Source organism: Dacryopinax primogenitus (assembly GCF_000292625.1).
Source record: "Dacryopinax primogenitus strain DJM-731 SS1 chromosome Unknown DACRYscaffold_2, whole genome shotgun sequence".
NCBI lineage: Eukaryota > Fungi > Basidiomycota > Dacrymycetes > Dacrymycetales > Dacrymycetaceae > Dacryopinax > Dacryopinax primogenitus.
The window spans coordinates 432,861-454,697 of NW_024467199.1; the positions used below are offsets into that span (position 1 = coordinate 432,861).

Genomic DNA, 21,837 nt, shown 5'->3' on the forward strand with positions numbered 1-21,837 from the left:
AGGTGCGTGACAAGACGCCCGCAGATGGGGGGTGTAAGGTATCGGGAGACCAGGAAAACAACGAGAGCGTGCAGGTTACCAGCATGCACAGTTCGAGGCTTGTGGTGTCTCGTTCTTTGCTGGCGAGGTCACGTCGATCTCTGTTGTGTATCAGCATGGGCGCACATAACATCCCAGTGGAGGGATAATTAGACAACATGTTAAATGGGGGAATGAAGGCACGAAGACAACGAAGGGAAAAGCGAGACGCACTCTGGTTCCCTTCTTTCGCCTGCTCTCCCTCCTTCTCATTCCCGGGCAGGAGCATGGCGATCTTCTTGAAGAGCGTCTTGACGTTATGCCCAGCTTTTGCGGATGTCTCCATGTAGATTATATCGAGTTCGGTGGACTTCTGTTGGGCTTCTTCTTGCGTTACTTGTCTGTCCGCTCGGGATTAGTGGATGTCCACGTCGGGAAAACATCTAACGCAGGAAATACACGCACCGGTCATTCGATAGATCAGCTTTGTTCCCCACCAGAACGATAATCACATCGCCCCCCCGTTCTGACCGGACGTCATCGATCCATTTCGTAGTGGAGAGGAAGGATGCGCGGTCTGGTAGGGTCAGTATACTTCTTGAAGGGTGGGTGTGCGGAGGACGCACTGGTTATGTCGAACACGACGATTGCTACTGAGGAATCGCGGATGTAGGAGGGGATAAGTGATCGGAAACGTTCCTACATGCCATACAATGCCGATATAAGCGTGGGAGTGCAAGAATCTGAGGAAGAAGTTGCATACCTGGCCAGCAGTGTCCCATAGCTGCAACCGGACCGTCCGGTCCTCGAGGTACATCGTCTTACTCAGAAAGTCGATCCCGATAGTCGCTTGATACGTCTGGTCAAAGGTGTCGTACATGAACCGGGTTATGAGCGAGGTCTTCCCAACGCTTTGGTCGCCGAGGAGGACTATCTTTGTGCGCTTGAGTGGGAGAGCTGAGAAGCCTGTTATCGTCAGCACATGAAGGGAAAGAGTTCGTATATCAGAAGTGGTTGAAGAGGAATAGAGAGAGATGCGCACTGCCTGATGTTGGTGTAGGTGTCGCCATACTTGAAGAGGAAGGGATAAATGCAAGGTAAGAGGAACAGATGTCGAAATTGTGGAGAGTAACAGAAACTGAATCGAAAGGGAACGGCTCCCACATCGTTCATCGTTCACAGTCTGCCGAACAACCGGGAAGGCAAACACAGCCACACGGACTTCCATCCACGACGCCGGGCCGCGATACATATCACTACTCCCATCATCTCACTTGTTTGGTCTATTTCATGATTTGATTCTCCAGAATTCAGTTGATGAATTCTCATATGCCTAAGATACAGGTATCCAGATCCAGGTCATAACACAGCATTCAACCCAAAAAAGCTGCCTCCAGCCCTGTGGTCATATTCCCTTACATGATGTTGTTGTTCCGTTTAATGCTCATCTCTTCACCACACCGTCGTCCCGAACACCTCGGTGGCGATCTCGGCCACTAGCGCAAGCTTCTTCTCAACATCGGCTTCCGTAACGAGGTTGCCCTCGATGTGGCTCGCGAACCCGCACTGCGGGGAGATACCGATCCGCTCCAGCTTCGGGTCGTCCATGTACCCAGCAGCCTCATGAATCCGCGCGATGACTTCCTTCTTGTCCTCCAGCTTCGGCAACTTGGACGAGATCAGCCCAAGCACCACCTGCTTGTGCTTGGGAAGCTCCTTCAGCGGCGCGAACCCCCCGGCGCGGGGCGTGTCGTACTCGAGGTAGTAGAAGTCCGCGTTGAGCTCGTTGAACAGCTTGACGGCGATAGCGTCGTACCCTCCCTCGGAGAAGTGCACGCCGTCCTTGAAGTTTCCTCGGCAGAGATGGAGGCCGACAGAGAAATCAGGCTTCTTCGTCGCCAGGCAGTCGTTGTACAACTTGATGTAGCTATCCAGGAGCTTGTCGGGGTCGTCGCCGACAGCCTTCAGCCCCTCAAGCATGGACACGGCGCAGAAGTACGCTAGGAGCGGGTCGTCGATCTGGATGTTCCGGCATCCGGCCTCGTACAGCGCGTCGATCTCCTCCCTGTACGCCTGGGCGATGTCGGCGAAGTACTCGGCATCGTTCGCGTACACCTCGTGCGAGTAGGCGTACTCGCCGCTGTGGCGGAGATGGTACCCTAAGCACTTGTCAACCCCATGATATATACTGTGTGAGCGTGAGGGAGACATACATTCGGGCGCAGCCATAGCGATCTTGATGTTCTTGACCTCCTCCGGGGCGACATCCTTAGCGAGCGCCAGGAACCAAGGCACGTAGCAGGGCTTGGTGCGCTTGATCTTGCCGGTGCAGAGGTAAGTCTCTCCACCCTTGAAACCGAGCGCCTTAAACGCCGCAACGTCCGGCACGTCTATATTCCGGAATCAATACAATTCTCCGGGCCCTGAAACATACGCACAGTCCATGAAGATATCGGGATTGGGATCCTTGAAGAGGGTGAACCCCTCGAGGTTGTCGAAGAACCCATCGTAGAACATGTGCCTGCGGAACTCGCCATCGGTGATAGCCTTGAACCCAAGCTTCTGCTGCAGCTTGACGACCCGGAGCACCTCCTCGTCCTCAAGCTTGGTGAGCTTCTCGCGGGTGACCTCGCCCTTGTCGAACTTGGTACGGGCATCGATCAGGTGCCTGGGGCGCTTGAGCGAGCCGATGTGCTCTGCACGGAAGGGGCTGGAAGGGGTGAGCAGGATATGGGACGAGTGTCGGGGATACTTACGGAGGAGGGGCCATCGAAGCGAGTTATTTCTTTGGTGTATGATATGGGAAGAGATGGGAAAGACCGTGTTGCAGGGCCATTGTGTAGTGCTTTTATATTCGTCCTCGACCGCATTTGGGGTGTGTGTACCAGGGCCTTTCCCCGTTGGAGAGGAGTAATTACGCCGTGTGACCAAGGGACGGGTCCAAAAAAGGTTAAAATCACACACAAACTGCAAGCTGACCGGCTGCAGTAATATCCGGCCGCCACTTATCAACTGTATTAATTTACTTCGACTATTTGGGTGTGTGCGAAATCAAGCACCACCACCATTGGAATAGTTCAATCGTCGCACCGCCGAGCCTGGCGATCGGATTATTCACAACAATACCGGCCCGCATGATCGACTCTCGTTTCAACCTCCCCAAACGGTAAATGACCCACATGGCTATCCCTCAACAATACCGTACTGCGCCCCGTTCTCCCAAGGCTATAGGTCATCAATGACCGAAAGAATAGACAATCTCAATTTGAAGGTCATCAGAATATAAAGAAAGCAGCGAGGATGCCCGTGCCTTATCGTTACCAGGCCACGTTGCGACACCATGTTCTTCTTGGCACTGCTCCATTTCACCACCTAGCCCGGGATTCCAACACGGGCAGCGCTTTCCCACCTGGTCGTCTGCACGCGTCAGCCTGTCAGCTCTCTCTCGTTCAGCAAAGGATGTCTGCCTTCCTCCAGCCTCTCGCCTCTCGGTCGGTTGATAGCACCTGCTCTTGAGCGAAGCAAGAGGGAAAACCTCTGCTGACAAGGATGAACCGGCGCTCGAGCGGCACGTGCTCCGGAACCGAGCAGATCCAAGAACGCGGGGTCGGATGTCCTATGCGGGGAAGAGCATCTGCTATGATGGCGCTTGCTTGTTTCGCCTGATTCGATGTTGCGGTTGGACGCGCTCGATCTGTCCAAAGGCGCTCGCGGTGCGAACGATTGACAGACATGGACCGTGTGGAGGTGCACTTGACTAGAGACGATAGGCAAACCCATCCCGAAAGAAAGACGCTATGTTGGTCTTGGTCTTGATCGTTGTTCCGGGCGCACTAGATGGAGCTTCTTCGCAACCGCGCCTCAAATGATCTCTATCGTGCCGTATTGCTTTATTTACCATAGGATTCGATCAATGATGACGGCTGGAGGAAGATTAGGAGGAAGATCAGAACGCCAACTTATGTGTCGAGCGATCCGATATTCCGAGTTATCTAAAGGATTGTTTGGACCAAATTATACTCCTAACGAATACTGGAGTCAACTCACTTTCCCGTTCACTCGTCAGTATCACCAAACAACGTCTGATTCCACGATATAAGTCGTCTTCAATCTGAGTGGTACCAGGCGCATGGCTCTTTGTCAATACCGAACCGAGGCTCGCTGGGAGCTTTTCGCGCGACATACGCCCTTTGGCAATGGGGAACGGTCGGCTCTGGAAAGCAATGGATGATGACGAGCAGTGAAGGGCGCATCCTACATAACATGCCCTGCTGAAATGACGTCCCGACCACATCTTTCTTAGCATCGAAGGCAACCTGCCGTCGTGACGTGGACATGATAGGGTTGTCTTGTAAGCCGCGACTCCGTCCACAAACGGAACAACGCTGACGCCTGGGAAGAAAGTTGCACCTTCCAGCACGTTCTGTTTCGCACAAGTCCCGTCCAAAGCAGTAGTAGCCCCGGCTTCTTTCGGCCAGCAGGCTAGCTGGCATTTCCCCAAACGGAAAATGGTCACACGCGAAACTCGAAATAGCGCAGAGGTCTGAGAAAGAGAGAGGAACTGCGGGGACAGGAGGAGGCGTTAAGTCCGCCGGAACAGGGACAATCTCTCTCGACATGGAACGTTCGCCGCTGTCGCCGACCTTTGCTCAGCATTCTTACGACATCGTCATTTGCGATGGTCGACTACTTGTGGTCGGCTCAACATTATGATTTACACATCACGAGCTCGGATGGCATTTTCCTTCAATATCACTAATGAGCATTGCTTGGCTTGGATCTCGTCCCTCAGAGCTTGTGGGTTCTGACTCAGGGTGATGCCAGCATACCGCAACATGTGAGGTTGGCCACTTCGAAATACTGCCCGGTGGAGTGTTGAAGGAAGACATCCATGGGCCTCTATAAGTCGCAATCGTTTTGTCATTCGGTGTGACGTACTGCGCTGGTGCCCTCTCTTCGATATTGTATCGGTATGGCCCCTCCTCCGTAAGGAACAGTTCGTCAATCCCCGCAACGAAGTCTCACAGGCCATCTTACAGTCCGTTCCGTGCGGAACACATCGGGTCGTTCAAGCGTCCGAAACATCTCATCGACGCTCGTAACAAGGCGGACAAGGGTCAGTTATCGCAGGCAGACTTGATCCTTATCGAGGACGCCGAGATCCAGCGCATCGTGCAATTGCAACAGAATTACGGTTATAAGGCGATCACCGACGGGGAATTCAGGCGATATGGGTTTTATGACGGGTTCTTTGACCGCCTTGATGGCATGGTCAGTGTGCAGAATGCCGATCCTGAGATATTCATGGACTGTGCGTGCCCTCATCCATTAAACTGAGCCTAATCTAAAAGCGTTCTCAGACGTCCCGGATGTGAAGGCTTTCAAGATCAAAGACTTCAAAGGCGGGCAGACTTACATTTGCACTGGCAAGATAAGGCGCACCCAGCCCTTGTATGTGCCGTCTTTCACCGCTCTTGCCAACATGGTGGCTCCAGAAGAAGTCAAGAATATCAAGCTTACAGTGGCTGCCCCCGAGTGTGAGTAGTTTCTTATCACACGGCCGTTATATCCTGATCCCGATTTCCAGGGTATCATCTCCGTCACAGCGCCAAGTATGCCTATTCTAAAGAGGTCTACAAGAATGACGCCGAGTACTTTGCCGACATCGCCAAAGCTTATCAGGAGGAGCTCGACGCCCTCTACGAAGCCGGTTGCCGGAACATCTAGTTCGACGATCCTTTGCTCGCCTTCTTCTGCCACGAGTCTATGATCCAGGGCCCGAAGGAAGCCGGGACTGATCCGGATGAGCTTTTTAATAGCTACATCGCGCTAATCAACGATTGTATCAGCAAGCGGAAACCGGACATGTCTGTTGGGGTCCATCTTTGTCGAGGCAACTTCAGGGGCATCTATTTCGCCGAAGGCAGTTACGACACGATTGCTGCAAGGTTGTTCAATGAGTTGAATGTCGACTTCTATTACCTGGAATGTGAGTTTTCGACACTCAGTCTGATCCTGCCCGCTAACGCGTAGCAGTCGACTCTCCCCGAGCCGGTGGCTTCGAACCGCTCGCCCATCTCCCAAAGCACAAGCAAGTCATCCTAGGCCTCATCTCCTCCAAAGACCCCACACTGGAGGACAAATCCATGATCATCGGGCGCATACACGACGCTGCCAAGTACATGAACGACCCGAATTTGGAGCGGATCTGTCTCTCCCCGCAGTGCGGGTTTGCGAGCCATATTGATGGGAATAACGTCACTAAGGAGGATATGGAGAACAAGCTCAGGTTAGTCTCGGAGATCGCGCAAGAAGTGTTTAGGACGACCGTTTGGTAACCTGTATCAGGTGAGAGATCTGGGGTTGGTGATATTTAGGAAATCCAATAACGCAATAAATGATTGGAGTTGAAGAACCGGTTTTGTAGATCGTTTATTCATCGTGCGCATGTCATAACAATGTCGGCATATCGATCCAGCGCTTCATCTTCCAAACTGCCTAATTCATGCCTTCCGATCATCTGACAACAATACGAAGCACAGACGTACCTTGTATAGCTCACAGAACCATCAGCGGCTATCCGTTTCTCCAGACTACTGAATTTGGGAGGTGTTCCACTAATACCATCGTATCGGTGGGCAGGACCAACATGTCGACATAAGCTTGCACCAGGGATGAGCAAGCAGACCGAGCTCCCCGAGTACAATCATGACCCCCGAGCGCACTAGCGTTCGTCCTCCGTAAGTTTACCCAACCAGCAGCTCTCCGAATACCAATCCCTCCTTAGTCCCTGCCGTGCGGAACACGTCGGTTCCCTCCTCCGCCCGCCCGCGCTCCTGCAGGCCCATCTAGCCCATCACGCCGGCACGCTCTCCTCCTCCGAACTGGACGCGCTCGTCGAGGGGAGCATTGCTGACGTTGTGCGGTTCCAACAGATGCTGGGGTTTAAGGCTCTGAGCGATGGGGAGTATGGAAGATATATGTTCTATGATGGGTTCTTTGACGGACTGGAGGGGATGGTGAGGGTCGAGCCGAGGCCAGAGCTGTTCCAGGATTGTGCGTCTTCATTGGAAGGACTTGCCGACTGGGAGCTAACGAGCACGTCCAGGGCTGCCCCATTATGCGAGATACAAAGCGGGTACGCACCCTTGGGTACCTGTGAAGACGTACCAAGCGCAGGCAAAGCTGGGCACGAGCACGCATCATTATGTCAAGTGGTTCGAGAGGGTGAAGCGGTATGTGCCGCAGAAGGACTGGAGGTTTATCAAGATGACGATGATCTCACCCGAATGTGCGTCTTCTTGTCTCCCCGGGGAGGAGAGGACAGGGAGCTGATGGGCATTCTGTTGCAGGGTACCATTTTACCATGGGCTCTAACGCGTACACGAAAGATGCCTATGCGAACGACGAGGAGTATCTCTCCGCTGTCGCGTCTGCGTACCGGGGCGAGCTGCTCGCACTCTACGCTGCTGGCTGCCGGAATGTACAGATCGATGCGCCCCTGCTCGCGGCATTCTGTTCCACACACACGCGTGAAGCGCTTCAACGTTCGGGTGTTGACCCTGACTCACAGCTGGAAACGTACGTGGACATGTACAATGAATGTTTGAAGGGCCGGGAAGAGGAGATGAGCGAGATGAGAGTGGGCATGCACCTGTGTCGCGGGAACAGCCAGGGAATGCATTTCTATGAAGGGGGTTACGAGGCAATCGCAACGAGACTGTTTGGGAAACTGGACGTTGACTGTTTCTACCTAGAATGTGTGTCTGTTTTCCCTTTTTGGGTGTTTGAAGTTGCTGAAACGAGACAGTTGACAACCCCCGTTCGGGGAACCTCGCCCCTTTGCGGCATCTTCCCGTGCCAAAGGTAGCCATCCTGGGACTCATCTCAAGTAAGACTCCCGTGCTGGAGTCGAAGGAGGAGATCAAGGCTCTCTTGGACGAAGCTGCGATTCTCCTGGGTGGGGAGGAAGGGAAGGAGAAGGGGAAGGATAGGCTGGGGTTAAGTCCCCAGTGCGGGTTTGCTAGTCGCGTGGAAGGGAACCCTGTAGAGTGGGGTGATATGGAGAACAAGGTATGTTATTGTATGTTTGTAGTTGGGGAATGCTCAAGTTCTGTACAGCTAATGTTGGTGAGTGAGATTGCGCAAGAGATGTGGGGGACGATGGTGTAAAAAGGTATATTGAAAGGGGTTGAACAGGATTAACAAGTAGCGTGATACAAGCAACATTTATGAATTCTATTGTCCTGTGTTGTGACGAATGTAAAGTTACAGTTTGAAGACATCGGAAGGCTGTGCTCTGCGCTGCGAAAAGAAGACGTTTGTGTTTGTGCCGAACCACAGCGGGATCAAAGGGAGCAAACCCTCAATTCAGTGACCGCCTCCCTCCGACAGCGCCGAGTCCCTGTCCTTGACCCCCGTCCTTGCTGTGTGTCCCTCTGCTCCTGTGCACCTTTTAACCCTTCCCCCCCTCCCTTCCCCCTTCATCTTCTCTTCAATTTACTAAGGGCAGGCCGCCCAACAATGAGCTCAGTACATCATCATTCATCTGGAGGAGGAGGAAATAATGTTGTCGGCGTACACTACAAAGTCGGCAAGAAGATTGGTGAGGGAAGCTTTGGCGTCATCTTCGAGGGTATGTGCCCGTCCCTGTATCTACCCCAAATTGTTGATGCGTATCCTGCTCCGTAGGCACGAATCTCTTGAACAATCAAACCGTCGCCATCAAATTTGTTCGTCATATCTTATCAATTGATAGTACATCACCTCATGCGTGGGGCGTGTTTGTGTAGGAACCGAGAAAGTCAGACGCACCCCAACTAAGGGATGAATACCGTTCCTACCGTATACTCGCCAGCTGTGGTGCGTCTTTGCCTTCTGTAGCTACAGTCCCATGCTCACTTATCCGTGCGATAGTCGGCATTCCCCAGGTATACTACTTCGGTCAGGAAGGTCTCCACAACATCCTCGTCATCGACTTGCTCGGTCCTAGCTTGGAGGATCTCTTCGACATGTGCGGCAGGAAGTTCAGCATCAAGACCGTGTGTATGACGGCGAAACAGATGGTGCGTTTGCCACGCGTATCCTCTTCCCCACATTCTGACGGATGCTCCCTCCTATCTGTCGGTGCGATCGATGTACAGATCTCTCGCGTGCAAACGATCCACGACAAGAACCTCATCTATCGGGATATCAAGCCCGACAACTTCCTGATCGGGCGTCCGGGAACCAAAGCCTCGAGCATCATCCACGTCGTCGACTTTGGGATGGCCAAGCAGTACCGTGACCCTAAAACGAAGCAACATATCCCTTACCGGGAGAGGAAGAGCCTGAGCGGGACGGCCAGATACATGAGCATTAATACCCATTTGGGAAGAGGTGAGTCGTCTTCCAGTCTCGTGCTAATAGTAGTAGCGTGGTAGGCCCTGGCTGCGGCTGCGCCCACAGACCCGCGCATGCAGCCACCCGGGGCCCCTATCAAGTTGGTGAACCCGAGCTGACTGTCCCTCCCTGTAGAACAATCCCGGCGGGACGATCTTGAAGCCCTCGGCCACGTGTTCATGTACTTTCTTCGAGGAGGTCTGCCATGGCAGGGTCTCAAAGCGGCGACGAACAAGCAGAAGTATGAGAAGATTGGAGAGAAGAAGCAGACCACGCCGATTAAGGAACTCTCTGAGGGTTTCCCGGGTATGTTTTATTCCCCTTTCTCTCCGTTCGCGCAGGCGGAATTTGGAATCGTGCTGACTTCCCACCAGAAGAGTTTGGCATATACCTGAACTACGTGCGCAAGCTCGGGTTCGAAGAAAACCCAGACTACGACTTCCTCCGCGAGCTGTTCACCAAGGTGTTGAAGAACCTCGGTGAGCAGGAGGATGGTGTGTACGATTGGATGCTATTGAACGGCGGAAAGGGGTGGGAGGCGAGCGCGGTGAGTGTATTGCTATGCATCTTCCGTGGTGGACAACGGCATCCTTACGTGTATGCCTATTAATAGACAAGCACCCACCCCGATGCTCGCGCTCATAGACAACAACGCGCCGCCGCGGACCCGCGCGGACATCGCACCTCCCAGCAGCAGCTTGCGCCGCCCACACCACTCACCCCTGGTGTTATACCCCCATCACCCGCGCTCGTCCGACGTGGCAGCAGACAGCGCGTTCCGAACTCCGCTGTTGCCCAAGTTGGTGTGGCTGTTCCCTCCCCAACGCGCAGGCAGAGCACCCAGCAACCGCAAGTCTCCCATCCGTACGCGGCAGCGATGCATCCATCAGAATACGGGCAGACGCGGTCCAACACTGCTGATGCGATATATGCACCTGATACTGGAGGATACCCAGGTACGCCAACGGGTCGCGGCCCGGCAGCCCTCGGCAATGCCACTGGCTCGCCTGGCGCACTGACTCCGCCCGTGCTGACCCAAAGGCAAGCGCAGGGAAGGGGCATCGGTGTCCAGAATGGGGACTACATGGAACAGCAAGAAGAAGAGGAGCGAAAGGTCGGTCTCTGGCAGATCCTGACGTGCAGATGTGGATGAATTTGGTCCGAGCACTCGGTTGCCGCATAAGTGGTCCCCGTGAGACTCGGAAGCGGGTGCGATCGTGGGGGGTTGGAGCGAAAAGGGAACGAAGGTTGCAATTGATCGACTCCTTGGTAGAAATGTACATGACACGCCACCGCCAAACGCGCCAATGCGCCGGGCAAGTACGCAAGTGATCAGAGTGCTGACAGGCTCGCCACGCCCCCACCCCCGGCCCTCGCTTTGGTCAAGAAATTCACGATTTTTTTTTTATTTTCATTCTGTTCACTCTTTGTCAAGAGAGAGATTCCCATATCTGCACTGGCACCGCACTGCATGCGAACCCCCTCAGCATCTGCATTCGCACTCTCATTATTCACAGTCTTTTCTCCTCGCAAGATTTATATACTCGACACGAACCCGTAATTATCCCCTCCTCCTTTCTCTGCCGCCTGTTCGCCGTCAGCTCTCCACCATCCGCGATCCGGTCCACTCTTCCCTTCTCAAGCTTGTAGTCCAGCCGTGCTGCGTCTCTCCTGCCTTGTTCAATGGTCCCCATGATTCCCCACCTCCCCCACCACCATTCAGTTGTACTTATTCCTCACCCCCATTTCCCCCTTGTTTACGGATCTGCGTTGTAAAACTCCTCGTCTTCTTATATTTCCCCAGTTCTTGACGATGAACGAACGGTCTTTGTCATCCTCCTGACGGAGGCTAGATACCACATCTCGGAAACATAGTCTCGCGTGAATGGTGTGTTGTGGTCATATTAATAAGCTCAAAAGACGACACATACAAGGACAGTTCCTGATGGGTCGCGAAGCTATTTTGCAAGACACTACCGTCAAAGTATTCCAGCTCGGCGAGTAAAGCCTCTGTTCGTCAGCGCCGGTCTTGACTTGGATGATGCCGGCGAATCGCCAGTCTGCTGAGCAGGGCTGGGTAATGCATTACTGGGGTCGTCCATTGCGACGAGCCTGTCGATAATTGCATCGTTCCTCCGAGCCTTGATATCTGCATCCCTCAGGGCACTCTCAAGCTCAGCAACGCGAGCCTTGAGCGCGTCGTTTTGTTCTTCCGAAGCAGCGAGCATCCGATTCGTGTAGACCATCCGTGCTGCGTGCGTTTCTGCCTGTGCCTTGAACTTCGCATCCATTGTCTCTTGGTACTCGGCCAGAACCCGTCGTAACTCGTCGCGATGCGTTTCGTGGGATTTGTCACCCCAAGCTCGGATTTCAATCAGTTCGGCAGCGACATCCTGTATGACTTTCACTAGTGCATCATTCTCAATGTTAGCCACTAGCCGTCCAGCGCCTGGTGGTTCTGGCGCCGTTGATCGTGGGGGATCAGAAGTCGTACCCGCCGAGTTCTGGGGGGGGTGAGAGCCCCCGACAACAGAAGGATTCGGGAACGTGACGGGTCCCGCTAGACTGACTGATGGAACTAGCGCGGAACCATTCATTTGGGGCGCATGAGAAGACGTTGAAGGGTCCGAGGCAGGCGGAATTTGGTGGGTTATTAGAGGTACATCGGGTTCTTGCTTAATAGCGATCGGCGCGCGCTCAGGGTGGGTTGCAATTGAGGGCTGGGTTGCAATTGAGGGCTGGGTTGCAATTGAGGGCTGGGTTGCAATTGAGGGCTGGGTTGCAATTGAGGGCTGGGTTGCAATTGAGGGCTGGGTTGCAATTGAGGGCTGGGTTGCAATTGAGGGCTGGGTTGCAATTGAGGGCTGGGTTGCAATTGAGGGCTGGGTCGCAATTGAAGGCTGGGTTGCATCTGAAGGTTGGGACACCTTTTGCCTCTTCGATGAAGAAGGACCGTCGGCTGCAGGATTGGGCACTGATAGAGAATCGGCCGTGCTGAATTGGTCGAGTTTTCGCTTCTTCCCCATATCATCCAGGGCATTGCTTATCCTTTTGCGTGCCGGCCGTGTCCGTACTGCAGTGGAGCTACTCTAAGTGAATGTCAGCTTGAACAATACTCAATTTGGATTGGATATACCGGATGGTCATAGTCTTCGTCGAAAAAGCCCATGACGAGGCGAAGGTTCACGTATGGTCTGCACTTCTGGTACGTGGTCGCCGCATATGATAAGCGCTGCCAGCTGCTGATGGCCTGCATGTCTTGTTTGTTCCGAGTCATTCGGTCAACATCTTCTGTATAAGCTTTCTTGAAGCCAGTATGTGCGATATGGTAGAGCTTCGAGTCTCTGCTTGATAGCAGCGCAGCTGCGGGATGGAACTTGTTTGTCTTCAGTTGATGAGAGAAGCAAGATCGTTTGTGGCAGCCGTTGCATGCCAACGTGTATGCGAACAGCACTTCATGGACGCCACCATCTCTGCATTTGGCGGGTTCCCTGCCCTGTTGAAAGTATCAGAAAAATTTGGCAAACCAAATCTCACACATACCCTCTTCGTTGTGAGCAAGTCATTCAGGAGGCAAGCAGCTTGATGAATATGTGGACTATCGTCTAGTTCCAGTTGTCTGTTCCATCCATTAGCTGCATGAGCACGCCGATTGATGAACTTGACTTACGCGTGCGTGTAGTCAGGTATTAACTGCTCTTCTTCTGTCAGACAGCGATTCAGAACATCAACTGCCTTATTTCGAACTGAGAGCAAGAGCGAAAAGGGCTGAACTGTGACGGGTTCCATGAAGTCACAAACGCAAGATCGTCCTTCAACGTAGCATGTAGAGCAAATGCTAACTGACTCCTTTTTCTCCTGGTCACATTCTCGGCACTCAAAATAGGACTGGAAAATCTCAGCACCACAGAAATCGCAAGATATCCGGGTCTGCCCATCTGGATCCCATGTTTGAGGCTCTCCTTTGCGTTGAGGATCCCATCCTTCAACAATTATCTCAGTGTACGCATTCACCAGTGGTTTCAGCCTGTCACGCATGGCGCACACCCTGGAGGTGACATCGCCATCGGATTCAGACAGGGCTTCTGACAGACTCTTTGTGCCACTCATGACTGCGCCATGAATGAGGTGCTTGACGGAATAGATCTCCGGACGGCAGACTCTACAGGGGGCGTAAGATTGGGTAGTTAAACTCGCGGGCAGTACTAACCTATGATAGATAGGCAATTCGCTCTCATACGCCATAACCAAGCTGGAGAGGATCATGCGACTCCAGGAGAGCTTGATGGATATCCCGCCTTCGTTGATTACCTGAAGCATGTGTTAGGGTATCTATTCTGCAATGACGATGTTACGAACCTGGTGACAGGATTTCTGCGGTACGCAAATGAGATCCCCCCGTTCTTGACGATGCATGTATACTTTGAACGGTGCAACTTTTAATTCCAGTTCGGAGGCGACGTGGGTCTCAAGGTCAACCTCTTGGCCAAGGGATCGAAAGTACTGGCTGACGCTCGTGGCGTCCTCCCGTAAAGTCATGTACCATACGGCGCTGCCTTCGTTCTCTGTATGCACCATGAGATTCTGTAGAGAATTGAGTTTACAATGTCACGATCCGCAGGCTCGAAGGGCATACCTGTCCAACACTTGCACACAGATCTTTGTGACTGAGAGGCCCCGCTCAGTATATTTTCTCTGAACACACTAAACCATACCAAGGTGTTCCGGTTCCTCCGACCCCGAAGTAGGTCATCAAAGTTTCTGCACGACACTACGCGATATTAGACTATGAATAGAGAAGGCTCGGTAAGAAACCTACTTGTTTCGGTATGAAACGAAAGGCGTCGTCACCGCTGAAAGGTAGAATTTGCTTGGGTACGACGCCAGAGGATGATAGCCAAGCCTCCCATTGTTCGGGACATATGCCGTCTTTTCCGTAATATCTCTCTTTCTCTACCTCGTGTTAGACACAAACCAGAATCATACGAAAGAACGCGTGCCTCCGGGTACAATATCTGTGATGTTCTTGCAGCGCTCAATGAATTCAGGCAGCGGCATTTCACTGTCCCGCTTGTCGTACACATTTCGCACACTGATTGCTTTGATTCCAGATCAGCGAAGCACCAAAATGGATCCGTAAAGGCGTTACTTTCGTTCAATCCAGTGGAGTGTTCGAGCAACCACTCAGGGGTGAACAGGGCGTCCTCCCAGCCAGGCAGCTTATGAAATCCGCGGACGACAAGCGGGATTCCTTTTTCCTCGTATTCCATCACCTTTATACGTAGGCGTGGAGCTGGCAAGGAAGCTTCCAGCGTCGGCATTGCATGGAAGCCTGAGCGAGGTATTGGAGCAGTTGACTTGAACTGAAACGAAGGCTCGAGGCCAGTAGATACCGGCTGTGACAAAGACGTAGAAGACTGAAAATCAGACTGAGTGAGGCTGTGGCTTACAGTCGAAGTGGACCGGGCTGAAAGGGATAGTCCTCTTCGCTTCGCAGTCGAGCCTGATGCTGACGGGGAGCCCAACGTCGCGTCGTTTGAGACGGCAAAAGTATCCACGTCCATGTTCGGCAGTTGCGAGTCGAAGATCCAGAGATAGGTAGACTTACCACCCACTAGGTCGTCTAGAATGTGCAGTTGTTGATATAGATGTACTTGGAGAGTGGTCGCCGGCAGGGTGGGAAGTATATAGTCGGACACAGATCGAGCTTACAGGCGCGTGTGGACCCTTGAAGGCGAACGGCCATATCCTTCAACCGTCACGTGACGATGTAATGTTACAACCCGTACGGTTACCCTGAACTCTCTAGTACAGATTGCTGCATGATGTCGGGCATGAGGTACGGCCCTTGAGCAAGTTGATGCATTTCATATACTTACTGCGTCAGACGGGCAACTCACGCAAACTCGTGGTATTCTGGGGCTCGTACGGAACGATGTCCATATCCACCACGTGTTGATTGAGACGATTCATTAGGGTCAAGACTAGACCACCAGCTCAAGGGATGGCTGTCCGCCGTGGAGCCATCATCTGACTACTCACCTCCGATCAAAGGATGTAAAGCAATTATCGGACCGTATGTTTACTCGCGCCATGTGCAGAAAGCAGCACTCACCCTAGGATTAGGCACGCAGGCTACGATTACTCAGGACCGACAGCTGCATGGGCATACAAGGCAATCGATGTTACCGGAATGTATGCTGATTGCGTTGGATGGGTTTGCATCAGCTGACACTCGTGTAGCAAGAGGGTCTTCCTCCTTGGCCCATCGCACCACGTCTATCTCGATGGGTGCGCCCTCACCCCTTTCGCAACCTATGACACCCCACTTGGAGAACTACCAGTGGATCTCGCAAGTGCGCTTTAGTGTCAATGTCATTCTGTGCACTGCTAACGCACGTGATAGCCACAGCAGAGCTAAAGGCCACGGGTAAGTTCAGCATGATGTCCAACAAGACGGACGAGAACGAGCACAGCATCGAGCTTCACCTGCCCTATGTTCGCAAGACCTTCGAAGGGTACGTGAAGTTCTGCCTTGTTGCGTATACATGCTGATGTTATAATAGATGTGACATCAAAGTTGTCCCCATTTTGGTCGGAGCAATCAATGACAAGAAAGAGGCCGATTTCGGGGGCATCCTTGCGCAGTACCTGGAGCAAGAGGATACGATGTTCGTTGTTTCGAGCGATTTCTGTCACTGGTGCGCAGTCTCATTCACTCTGTGATTGCACTCTAATGACAGTTAAAGGGGAGAGCGATTCGACTTCACCTTCTACTACCCGGGAGCACCATCCCCTACATCCTCTATTCGCTTGGAAGATGACAGCGATATACCTCGTGGCGGCCAACCTATCCACGAATCCATATCTCGGCTCGATCACGAAGCAATTAACATGCTCACTCTTCCCACGTCCACTTCTTCAGCAAAGCAGGCTCATGCATCATTATCTTCCTACCTCCGCAGGACAGGCAACACGATCTGTGGGCGACACCCCATCGGTGTGTTATTAGGTGCGCTGGCGACCCTGGAGGAGGATAACAAGCACAAGGCAAGCCTCAAATTTGTTAAGTATGCTCAGAGCAGCCCTTGCAAGCATATCGAAGATTCGAGCGTGAGCTATGCAAGCGCTTACGTGACTCTCGAGTAGAATGTGCAAGGGTTGACCGGTATCGATGTATCAGTATCCTGTAACGCATATAATCAAATGAAGAATCAAACTCAGTTTTCTCAGCATCGAGATCTTGATAGACCAACGAGGTCGCAATCTTCTCATACGTCAGGCCTAAATTTCCCACCACAGATGGCGTTCATTGGCAGGAACTTGAAGGTGGTCAGGCAGCATGCGATCATATTACGCATAGCGTGTCCCATACATCAGGCTGCTCGAACACCTCCAGATACAGCGCACAGACAGAAATATCATCCTGAATGCCCACACTCTACTCCTCACTCCTTAACCGTGCGGACGCGTTGGTGACCTTCAGCCCCAGCGCCTTTGCCCGATCGATGATCCCCACCCGGTTCTTGCTGCTCACACCATGTGCAACCTCAACAGCGAACGTCTTGTTGTGCATCAGGAGGATGTCCACCTCGCGCACGTTGTGGACGAGCATCTTCTTGAGGCCATTGGGGAGGAGATGACGGGTCTTCTTGTTGGAGCCGTAACCAATCTAAATAGAATACTAAGACATTATACCAAGAACGGTGAGGAGGGGATGCTCACTTTGGGCATCGGCAGCTGGCCCTTGAATCGCCTACGGACACGGTTGTCGATACCCTTGGGCTTGCGCCATGCCTCCTTGACGGACTTGTAGCGGTCGGACTGGTGGCGCCTAAACAAGAACGATGAGCACCTAACGCTTATAGACCATAGTTTGCTGAACGTACTTGAAGCGCTTTGTCCTCTTCTTGATGATAGGGATGGAGGCGGCCATTTTTGGTGTCGTGAGGGACGGTGTCGAGCGACCTTGACTGGGACGATGTAACTGGCGAGAGAAGTGTGGAAAGCCTCCGTTGAGGTGCTGTACAGTTTCAAGGCAAGGTATGGGAGCAATTGGAAGACACTTTCGAAGGCTGTGTGAAGAAGCGAGGATCAGTCACGTGTGGAGGTGTCCCACGGAAACAAACTGCAGCGTAAGTTTCCATGAAGTTTCCAGTGGCGCGAGTAACTCAAAACATACCACAAAGCTTCGACTCGCCATTGACCAACCTGCCTGCCCATTGAGGCGAGTGCTCTATCTCTTATGGCTTGACTAGCTACAGTCACCTTCAACTCGCCATGACCATACTTCACCGCAACCGCTCAAACCGTGACCTTAGAACATCAGCTTCGTCTACGAGATTGCTACAACGCGACAGAGACGCCGACGATCGACCCCACGCCAAACGGAGGCGAGCCACGCGCGCCAAGTTCGTCAATATCTCCGTACACGACTCTCCCTCATCGATGGAGTCTGCATCTGACTCCTCAGAGGGAAGACATCGAAAGTTCATCGGAAAAGCGGCTAGAAACGCTACACGTCAAGCGCTCGCTGTCATGAACACCAATGCTTTCTCGACATCGAGACTACTTGCCAGACTGCCGATGAGGCGTGGTCGATCTCGTGGTCAACCTACTCCCATAAAGCCACTTCAGAGATGGCCCAGTGGGACAAGCGCGAACGATGCCGATGATGAGGAAATAGAGAGATGGGCTGGCAAAAAGCGGAAGCGTGGAGACGCGATAATGACGGAGGTTGTCATTAACATTGACGTGCCTCGGGAACGACGCAAAAGCAGCGGGAGCTCTAGCGAGCATGCACGTCGCAGGCGCCGGTCGGACGAGATGGACGTTGACACTAGCCAAGAAGATGTTGCTGTCGAAGCGGACGAAGATGAGGGTGAGGAGAACCAGGCCAACGCCGTCGTTGAAGGTATGACACGCAACGCACCATCCTCTTGCGGTCGACTGATCTTTGACCGCATTGCAGACGACGAGTTCTTCATCTCCTCTGCGCCATCTTGGAAGCTGCAACGGCTGAAGAGGGATGATCTGGTTCGCCTGTACTGCGCAGTGAACGACACCGAAAGCGGCTTCCGAAGATCAGCAAGAAAGGTAGAGGAGCTTATAGCCAGTTGGACAAAGAATGAGTTAGTCGATGCTCTTATCGGTGCAGTAAGTTAGTCCAAGACGCTGGTGGATCAACCGGCTGACTGCGTATCCAGCGCGAGCAAGTCGAACCTGCGACACACTTCAGTTCAACGCGTTCATCATCTCTCGTTCGCACTCCAACACCTCCAAGAGATCTTACACGCTCAAAATCGCGCTCCTTACACGTCAAGATCCCTACGCCTCCTCATAGTTCAGCGGATGAAACAACCTATGCTGCAACAACTGAGGAAGGTGAAGATTCTGAAGAACTAGAGGAAGAAGAACAGACTCCTATCCCTCCGCGGAAGACTCGAAGTTCCGGCCTCAAGCGCAGCACTACATTCGTCGTCAACTTTTCTCCTCGCCGGACACGAAGTGGTTTGGATATCTCGGGACTAGCCCGGTCCCAGTCCATGAATGACGCGACTGCTGCGGGTTCGCAGAAGTCAAAGTCCGGCCTGCGCCGGACTGGCAGTACACGGATCCTCAGCGAGAACTCACCCACGGACAGCACCGGCGATATTCGCACCCGCCTGCGCAATCGGCCTGCACCGAAGTCAGGGGAAGCTCGGAGTTCAAACTTAATGAATGCTGCTCAACGCAGGACGCGGTTCTATAGACGCAGCAAGGGAAGAATGGGTAATCTCAAGGAAGTTTCGGAGGAGCAGGAGGAAGACGAGGAGCAGGAGGGACACGAAATCGAAGAGGGACAGGAAGACGATGACGAGAACGAGGAGCACGAGGAAGATGAAGAGCAAGAAGAATACCAGACGGATGATACTGCAGGGGAAGACGCTGCACCACGCAGTGCCCGTCGTCGCACTGCCAGACGATCACGCTCTTCTGGCCGCATACATGCCCGGCCTCAGCCACACTCTGGACCTCTGACACGCTCTGCATCTCTGCGCTCAGTAAACTCCGTGCATTCACCTGCGGCGAACACGATTCGCAGACGGCTTCGCTCAAGCAAGAACCTTGCCCTAGAAGAGGAAGAGGAAGATGGTGATGATGAAGGAGATGAAGAGGACGGCCGCTCCGAGATTGACGCGTCCCAGGCAGACGAGGAGGAAGTCCAGGAGTCTGTCGAAGCTGCAACCAGTGAGGAGGAAGAGGAAGAGGCCGGTAGTGAAAACGAACAGCCCAGCATCATCGAGCTGTCCGATGATGAGGCGGAGGAAAGTCAAGACATAATTGAAGTTGATCGCTATGGAAATCCCATTCACACTGATTCGGAGGTTGACGGAGCGCAGACGGAAGCGTCCGAGACGGGCGATGACCAGGACACCGAAACGGCAGAGGCTGATGCCATGGATGAAGGTGCGCTACTTTTGCTGGATGTTATGTTGCATTCTTAACATTTGCATCAGATGAGGGTGAGGATGGCGACTATGTAGACTTGGCAGATGCCACCGTCAAGTCTCTCACACGCATGAAACGCGATGACCTCGTGCAGCTGTGTGAAGCTCGTGAGATTGACATTTCCGGTACCAAGCCTCAGCTAGCACATGCTTTGCTTGAATGGGTGCGTCTGCTTACCTTTACACTTCCGACCGTCCTGACATGTTGTAGCGCGACTCACACGCTGAAGATGACTCTTCTTCGTGTATCAGTATACCAGATAGTGCCAGCAGCGGTTCGACTGCCCGCCCTAACACGCCAAAGACCAGACGCACCAGAGGAAACGGCAATGCCAGACATCCTGTACGGAATGGCGTACCGGAGACACCCATCTTGCTACGGTCCTCGCACATTCATGTTGAGCAACCTGCCACTCCTCCAATGTCCCATGGCATGACTCCCGTCATCAACGTCCAGACCGCCACGCCTCAGCCGGAGCACCAGACCGAACCGGAACTTGATCTCGACTTGGAGGAGTTGGGTCTTGAGGAGAAGGAGATCCCACCCGAGAAGTTGACCAAGTTGGAGAAGATCGGTAGTGGAGGCTTCAAGGAGTAAGTGAACTGATCTGCACTATGTGCGCGAACTGACGAGAACCGCAGCGTCTTTGTCGGCAAATACCGCGGGCGCAAGGTCGCACTTGCCGAGATTCGTGGCCAACTGACTCAGATGGACATCAAGGAACTCACCCTCCTGCGCGACTTCGATCACCCAAATATCGTCAGGTTCCTCGGAGTTAGCGTCCCCGAAAATACTCGAGAAACGCCTGTCATGATCATCAGCGAGCTCTGTGCTAACGGCGATCTCTATGACTACATCAGGAACGTTCCCCCACCACCGCTCAAGAAAGTCATTGGCATCATGTTGGACATTGCCAGCGGTCTTCGTTACCTGCATGAGCTCAAACCTGCTGTTATTCACCGCGACTGCAAGTCGTCTAACATTCTCATTACGACTGCTGTTCATGCAAAGATCGCTGACTTCGGTCTGGCAAAGGTGAAGCAGTCCACACGTTCGATGATCCGGAGCGTCGTTGGGACTGTCAACTGGCAAGCACCCGAGCTGTGGCATCCTCATCCCAAGTACGATTACAAGGTTGACGTCTTTTCTTGCGCCATGGTGTTCTGGGAAATCCTTCAATGGCACAACCCGAATAAGAAATACCCCTGGGAAGGCATGAATGAACACGCGATTTATGAAGCCGTCGGTCAGAAGCGGCTACGGTGAGTGTATTTCATTGCGGGAGTTCGGCATATGTCTAATGTACTTTTCTAGACCTTCCACGTCTGGTCTCCGCAAGCAGTGGACACCTGCACTTGTTGATTTGGTAGAACAAATGTGGGCCCCCGACCCCCACGACCGCCCCAGCATGGCGGAGGTGTACAATGCACTCCATCGCATTCTTTCGGAGCTTTGAGATCTCCTTGTCTGAAATAATCCTTTCCAATTCGCAACACGCTCTCCATTGTAGACATACCTCTGGTTCCAGTTTCTTTTTGTTCGTTCTGTACGAATCATTGCGTGTTCCGTCTTCATTGCACACGCAGTTCACGCGTCCAACTAACATCCCAAGGCCAGTTACTGCACGATTGATATACCTCTATACTGTTTATTCCCTCCTTCAACTCGCAACTGTACTACATAGTCACACTTTGCAATATGCATTATTCGCATGAATGAATTGGAAAGTTCGATTCATTGCGGTCATTCAATTGTGTCACCGGCATGAGGAGTGATATGCCTCGGCCAGTCACGTGGAATGACCGGTAAATATCCGTTGATCTTTCTGATCGTGCCTTGTTGCTTGCTTCCCTTGCCGCACAGATATATAACAGACAGAATTCGCCTCCCTCCCCTCTTTATCCTTATCATGGCATCTTCATCCAAGGACAAAGAAATTGTCGAGAT

General features: G+C 52.8%; 9 protein-coding genes across 9 annotated transcripts; 4 read left to right on the forward strand and 5 right to left on the reverse strand.

The window, feature by feature from the left end:
- Positions 1–29: 29 nt before the first annotated feature.
- On the reverse strand, positions 30–1,100 carry DACRYDRAFT_19858 (ras-domain-containing protein). The gene is made up of 6 exons (XM_040771690.1): positions 1,061–1,100; positions 782–984; positions 645–717; positions 484–595; positions 253–419; positions 30–140 (listed from the first exon to the last, which is right to left on the reverse strand). Exons 1-6 carry the CDS (start codon positions 1,086–1,088, stop codon positions 76–78), a joined length of 648 nt encoding a protein of 215 aa, XP_040632207.1. The 5' UTR covers positions 1,089–1,100; the 3' UTR covers positions 30–75.
- Positions 1,101–1,308: 208 nt separating this feature from the next.
- On the reverse strand, positions 1,309–2,788 carry DACRYDRAFT_98122 (UROD/MetE-like protein; the record flags this gene model as incomplete). The annotated part of the gene is made up of 4 exons (XM_040777509.1): positions 1,309–2,177; positions 2,232–2,408; positions 2,457–2,728; positions 2,775–2,788. 4 exons carry the CDS (start codon positions 2,786–2,788, stop codon positions 1,471–1,473), a joined length of 1,170 nt encoding a protein of 389 aa, XP_040632208.1. The 3' UTR covers positions 1,309–1,470.
- A 2,202-nt stretch (positions 2,789–4,990) lies between these two features.
- On the forward strand, positions 4,991–6,356 carry DACRYDRAFT_103808 (UROD/MetE-like protein; the record flags this gene model as incomplete). Its single annotated transcript, XM_040767821.1, has 6 exons — positions 4,991–5,004; positions 5,058–5,329; positions 5,379–5,555; positions 5,606–5,744; positions 5,838–6,007; positions 6,055–6,356. The coding sequence occupies 6 exons, from the start codon at positions 4,991–4,993 to the stop codon at positions 6,354–6,356; spliced, it is 1,074 nt and encodes a 357-aa protein (XP_040632209.1).
- Positions 6,357–8,541: 2,185 nt separating this feature from the next.
- Positions 8,542–10,009, forward strand: DACRYDRAFT_46401 (casein kinase I; the record flags this gene model as incomplete). Its single annotated transcript, XM_040774701.1, has 7 exons — positions 8,542–8,653; positions 8,710–8,750; positions 8,811–8,880; positions 8,935–9,083; positions 9,162–9,396; positions 9,535–9,705; positions 9,774–10,009. The coding sequence occupies 7 exons, from the start codon at positions 8,542–8,544 to the stop codon at positions 10,007–10,009; spliced, it is 1,014 nt and encodes a 337-aa protein (XP_040632210.1).
- Positions 10,010–11,297: 1,288 nt separating this feature from the next.
- DACRYDRAFT_19863 (uncharacterized protein) lies at positions 11,298–12,222 on the reverse strand. The gene has a single exon (XM_040771691.1). The coding sequence runs from the start codon at positions 11,688–11,690 to the stop codon at positions 11,379–11,381; it is 312 nt and encodes a 103-aa protein (XP_040632211.1). The 5' UTR covers positions 11,691–12,222; the 3' UTR covers positions 11,298–11,378.
- An 843-nt stretch (positions 12,223–13,065) lies between these two features.
- Positions 13,066–14,720, reverse strand: DACRYDRAFT_46045 (uncharacterized protein; the record flags this gene model as incomplete). Its single annotated transcript, XM_040774680.1, has 8 exons — positions 13,066–13,561; positions 13,610–13,710; positions 13,759–13,983; positions 14,036–14,066; positions 14,115–14,170; positions 14,219–14,352; positions 14,394–14,498; positions 14,549–14,720. The coding sequence occupies 8 exons, from the start codon at positions 14,718–14,720 to the stop codon at positions 13,066–13,068; spliced, it is 1,320 nt and encodes a 439-aa protein (XP_040632212.1).
- Positions 14,721–15,197: 477 nt separating this feature from the next.
- Positions 15,198–16,623, forward strand: DACRYDRAFT_74503 (UPF0103-domain-containing protein). Its single transcript, XM_040776068.1, has 8 exons — positions 15,198–15,238; positions 15,287–15,324; positions 15,376–15,475; positions 15,526–15,594; positions 15,643–15,755; positions 15,806–15,917; positions 15,966–16,100; positions 16,149–16,623. The coding sequence occupies exons 1-8, from the start codon at positions 15,222–15,224 to the stop codon at positions 16,546–16,548; spliced, it is 984 nt and encodes a 327-aa protein (XP_040632213.1). The 5' UTR covers positions 15,198–15,221; the 3' UTR covers positions 16,549–16,623.
- A 100-nt stretch (positions 16,624–16,723) lies between these two features.
- On the reverse strand, positions 16,724–17,379 carry DACRYDRAFT_19865 (ribosomal protein L32e). Its single transcript, XM_040771692.1, has 3 exons — positions 17,289–17,379; positions 17,125–17,233; positions 16,724–17,071 (listed from the first exon to the last, which is right to left on the reverse strand). The coding sequence occupies exons 1-3, from the start codon at positions 17,333–17,335 to the stop codon at positions 16,841–16,843; spliced, it is 387 nt and encodes a 128-aa protein (XP_040632214.1). The 5' UTR covers positions 17,336–17,379; the 3' UTR covers positions 16,724–16,840.
- Positions 17,380–18,410: 1,031 nt separating this feature from the next.
- Positions 18,411–21,570, forward strand: DACRYDRAFT_74508 (kinase-like protein). Its single transcript, XM_040776069.1, has 6 exons — positions 18,411–18,555; positions 18,606–19,848; positions 19,899–20,053; positions 20,101–20,483; positions 20,532–21,152; positions 21,205–21,570. The coding sequence occupies exons 2-6, from the start codon at positions 18,945–18,947 to the stop codon at positions 21,344–21,346; spliced, it is 2,205 nt and encodes a 734-aa protein (XP_040632215.1). The 5' UTR covers positions 18,411–18,555; positions 18,606–18,944; the 3' UTR covers positions 21,347–21,570.
- Positions 21,571–21,837: the final 267 nt, after the last annotated feature.

Excerpts from the sequence above, each read along its gene's own strand:
- DACRYDRAFT_19858 (XM_040771690.1), bottom strand. The coding sequence starts at position 1,088 with ATGGCGACACCTACACCAACATCAGGCA. Across the intron at positions 718-781 it reads TATGGGACACTGCTGGCCAG|GAACGTTTCCGATCACTTAT; the intron begins GTATGCAACTTC and ends TATGGCATGTAG. Across the intron at positions 420-483 it reads GCTGATCTATCGAATGACCG|ACAAGTAACGCAAGAAGAAG; the intron begins GTGCGTGTATTT and ends CCGAGCGGACAG.
- DACRYDRAFT_19863 (XM_040771691.1), bottom strand. The coding sequence starts at position 11,690 with ATGGATGCGAAGTTCAAGGCACAGGCAGAAACGCACGCAGCACGGATG.
- DACRYDRAFT_74503 (XM_040776068.1), top strand. Across the intron at positions 15,595-15,642 it reads GCAATCGATGTTACCGGAAT|CAAGAGGGTCTTCCTCCTTG; the intron begins GTATGCTGATTG and ends ACACTCGTGTAG. Across the intron at positions 15,918-15,965 it reads GTTCGCAAGACCTTCGAAGG|ATGTGACATCAAAGTTGTCC; the intron begins GTACGTGAAGTT and ends ATGTTATAATAG.
- DACRYDRAFT_19865 (XM_040771692.1), bottom strand. The coding sequence starts at position 17,335 with ATGGCCGCCTCCATCCCTATCATCAAGAAGAGGACAAAGCGCTTCAA. Across the intron at positions 17,234-17,288 it reads AAGAGGACAAAGCGCTTCAA|GCGCCACCAGTCCGACCGCT; the intron begins GTACGTTCAGCA and ends GTTCTTGTTTAG. Across the intron at positions 17,072-17,124 it reads GCCAGCTGCCGATGCCCAAA|ATTGGTTACGGCTCCAACAA; the intron begins GTGAGCATCCCC and ends TATTCTATTTAG.
- DACRYDRAFT_74508 (XM_040776069.1), top strand. The coding sequence starts at position 18,945 with ATGAATGACGCGACTGCTGCGGGTTCGCAGAAGTCAAAGTCCGGCCTG. Across the intron at positions 19,849-19,898 it reads GGCTGATGCCATGGATGAAG|ATGAGGGTGAGGATGGCGAC; the intron begins GTGCGCTACTTT and ends CATTTGCATCAG. Across the intron at positions 20,484-20,531 it reads GGTAGTGGAGGCTTCAAGGA|CGTCTTTGTCGGCAAATACC; the intron begins GTAAGTGAACTG and ends CGAGAACCGCAG.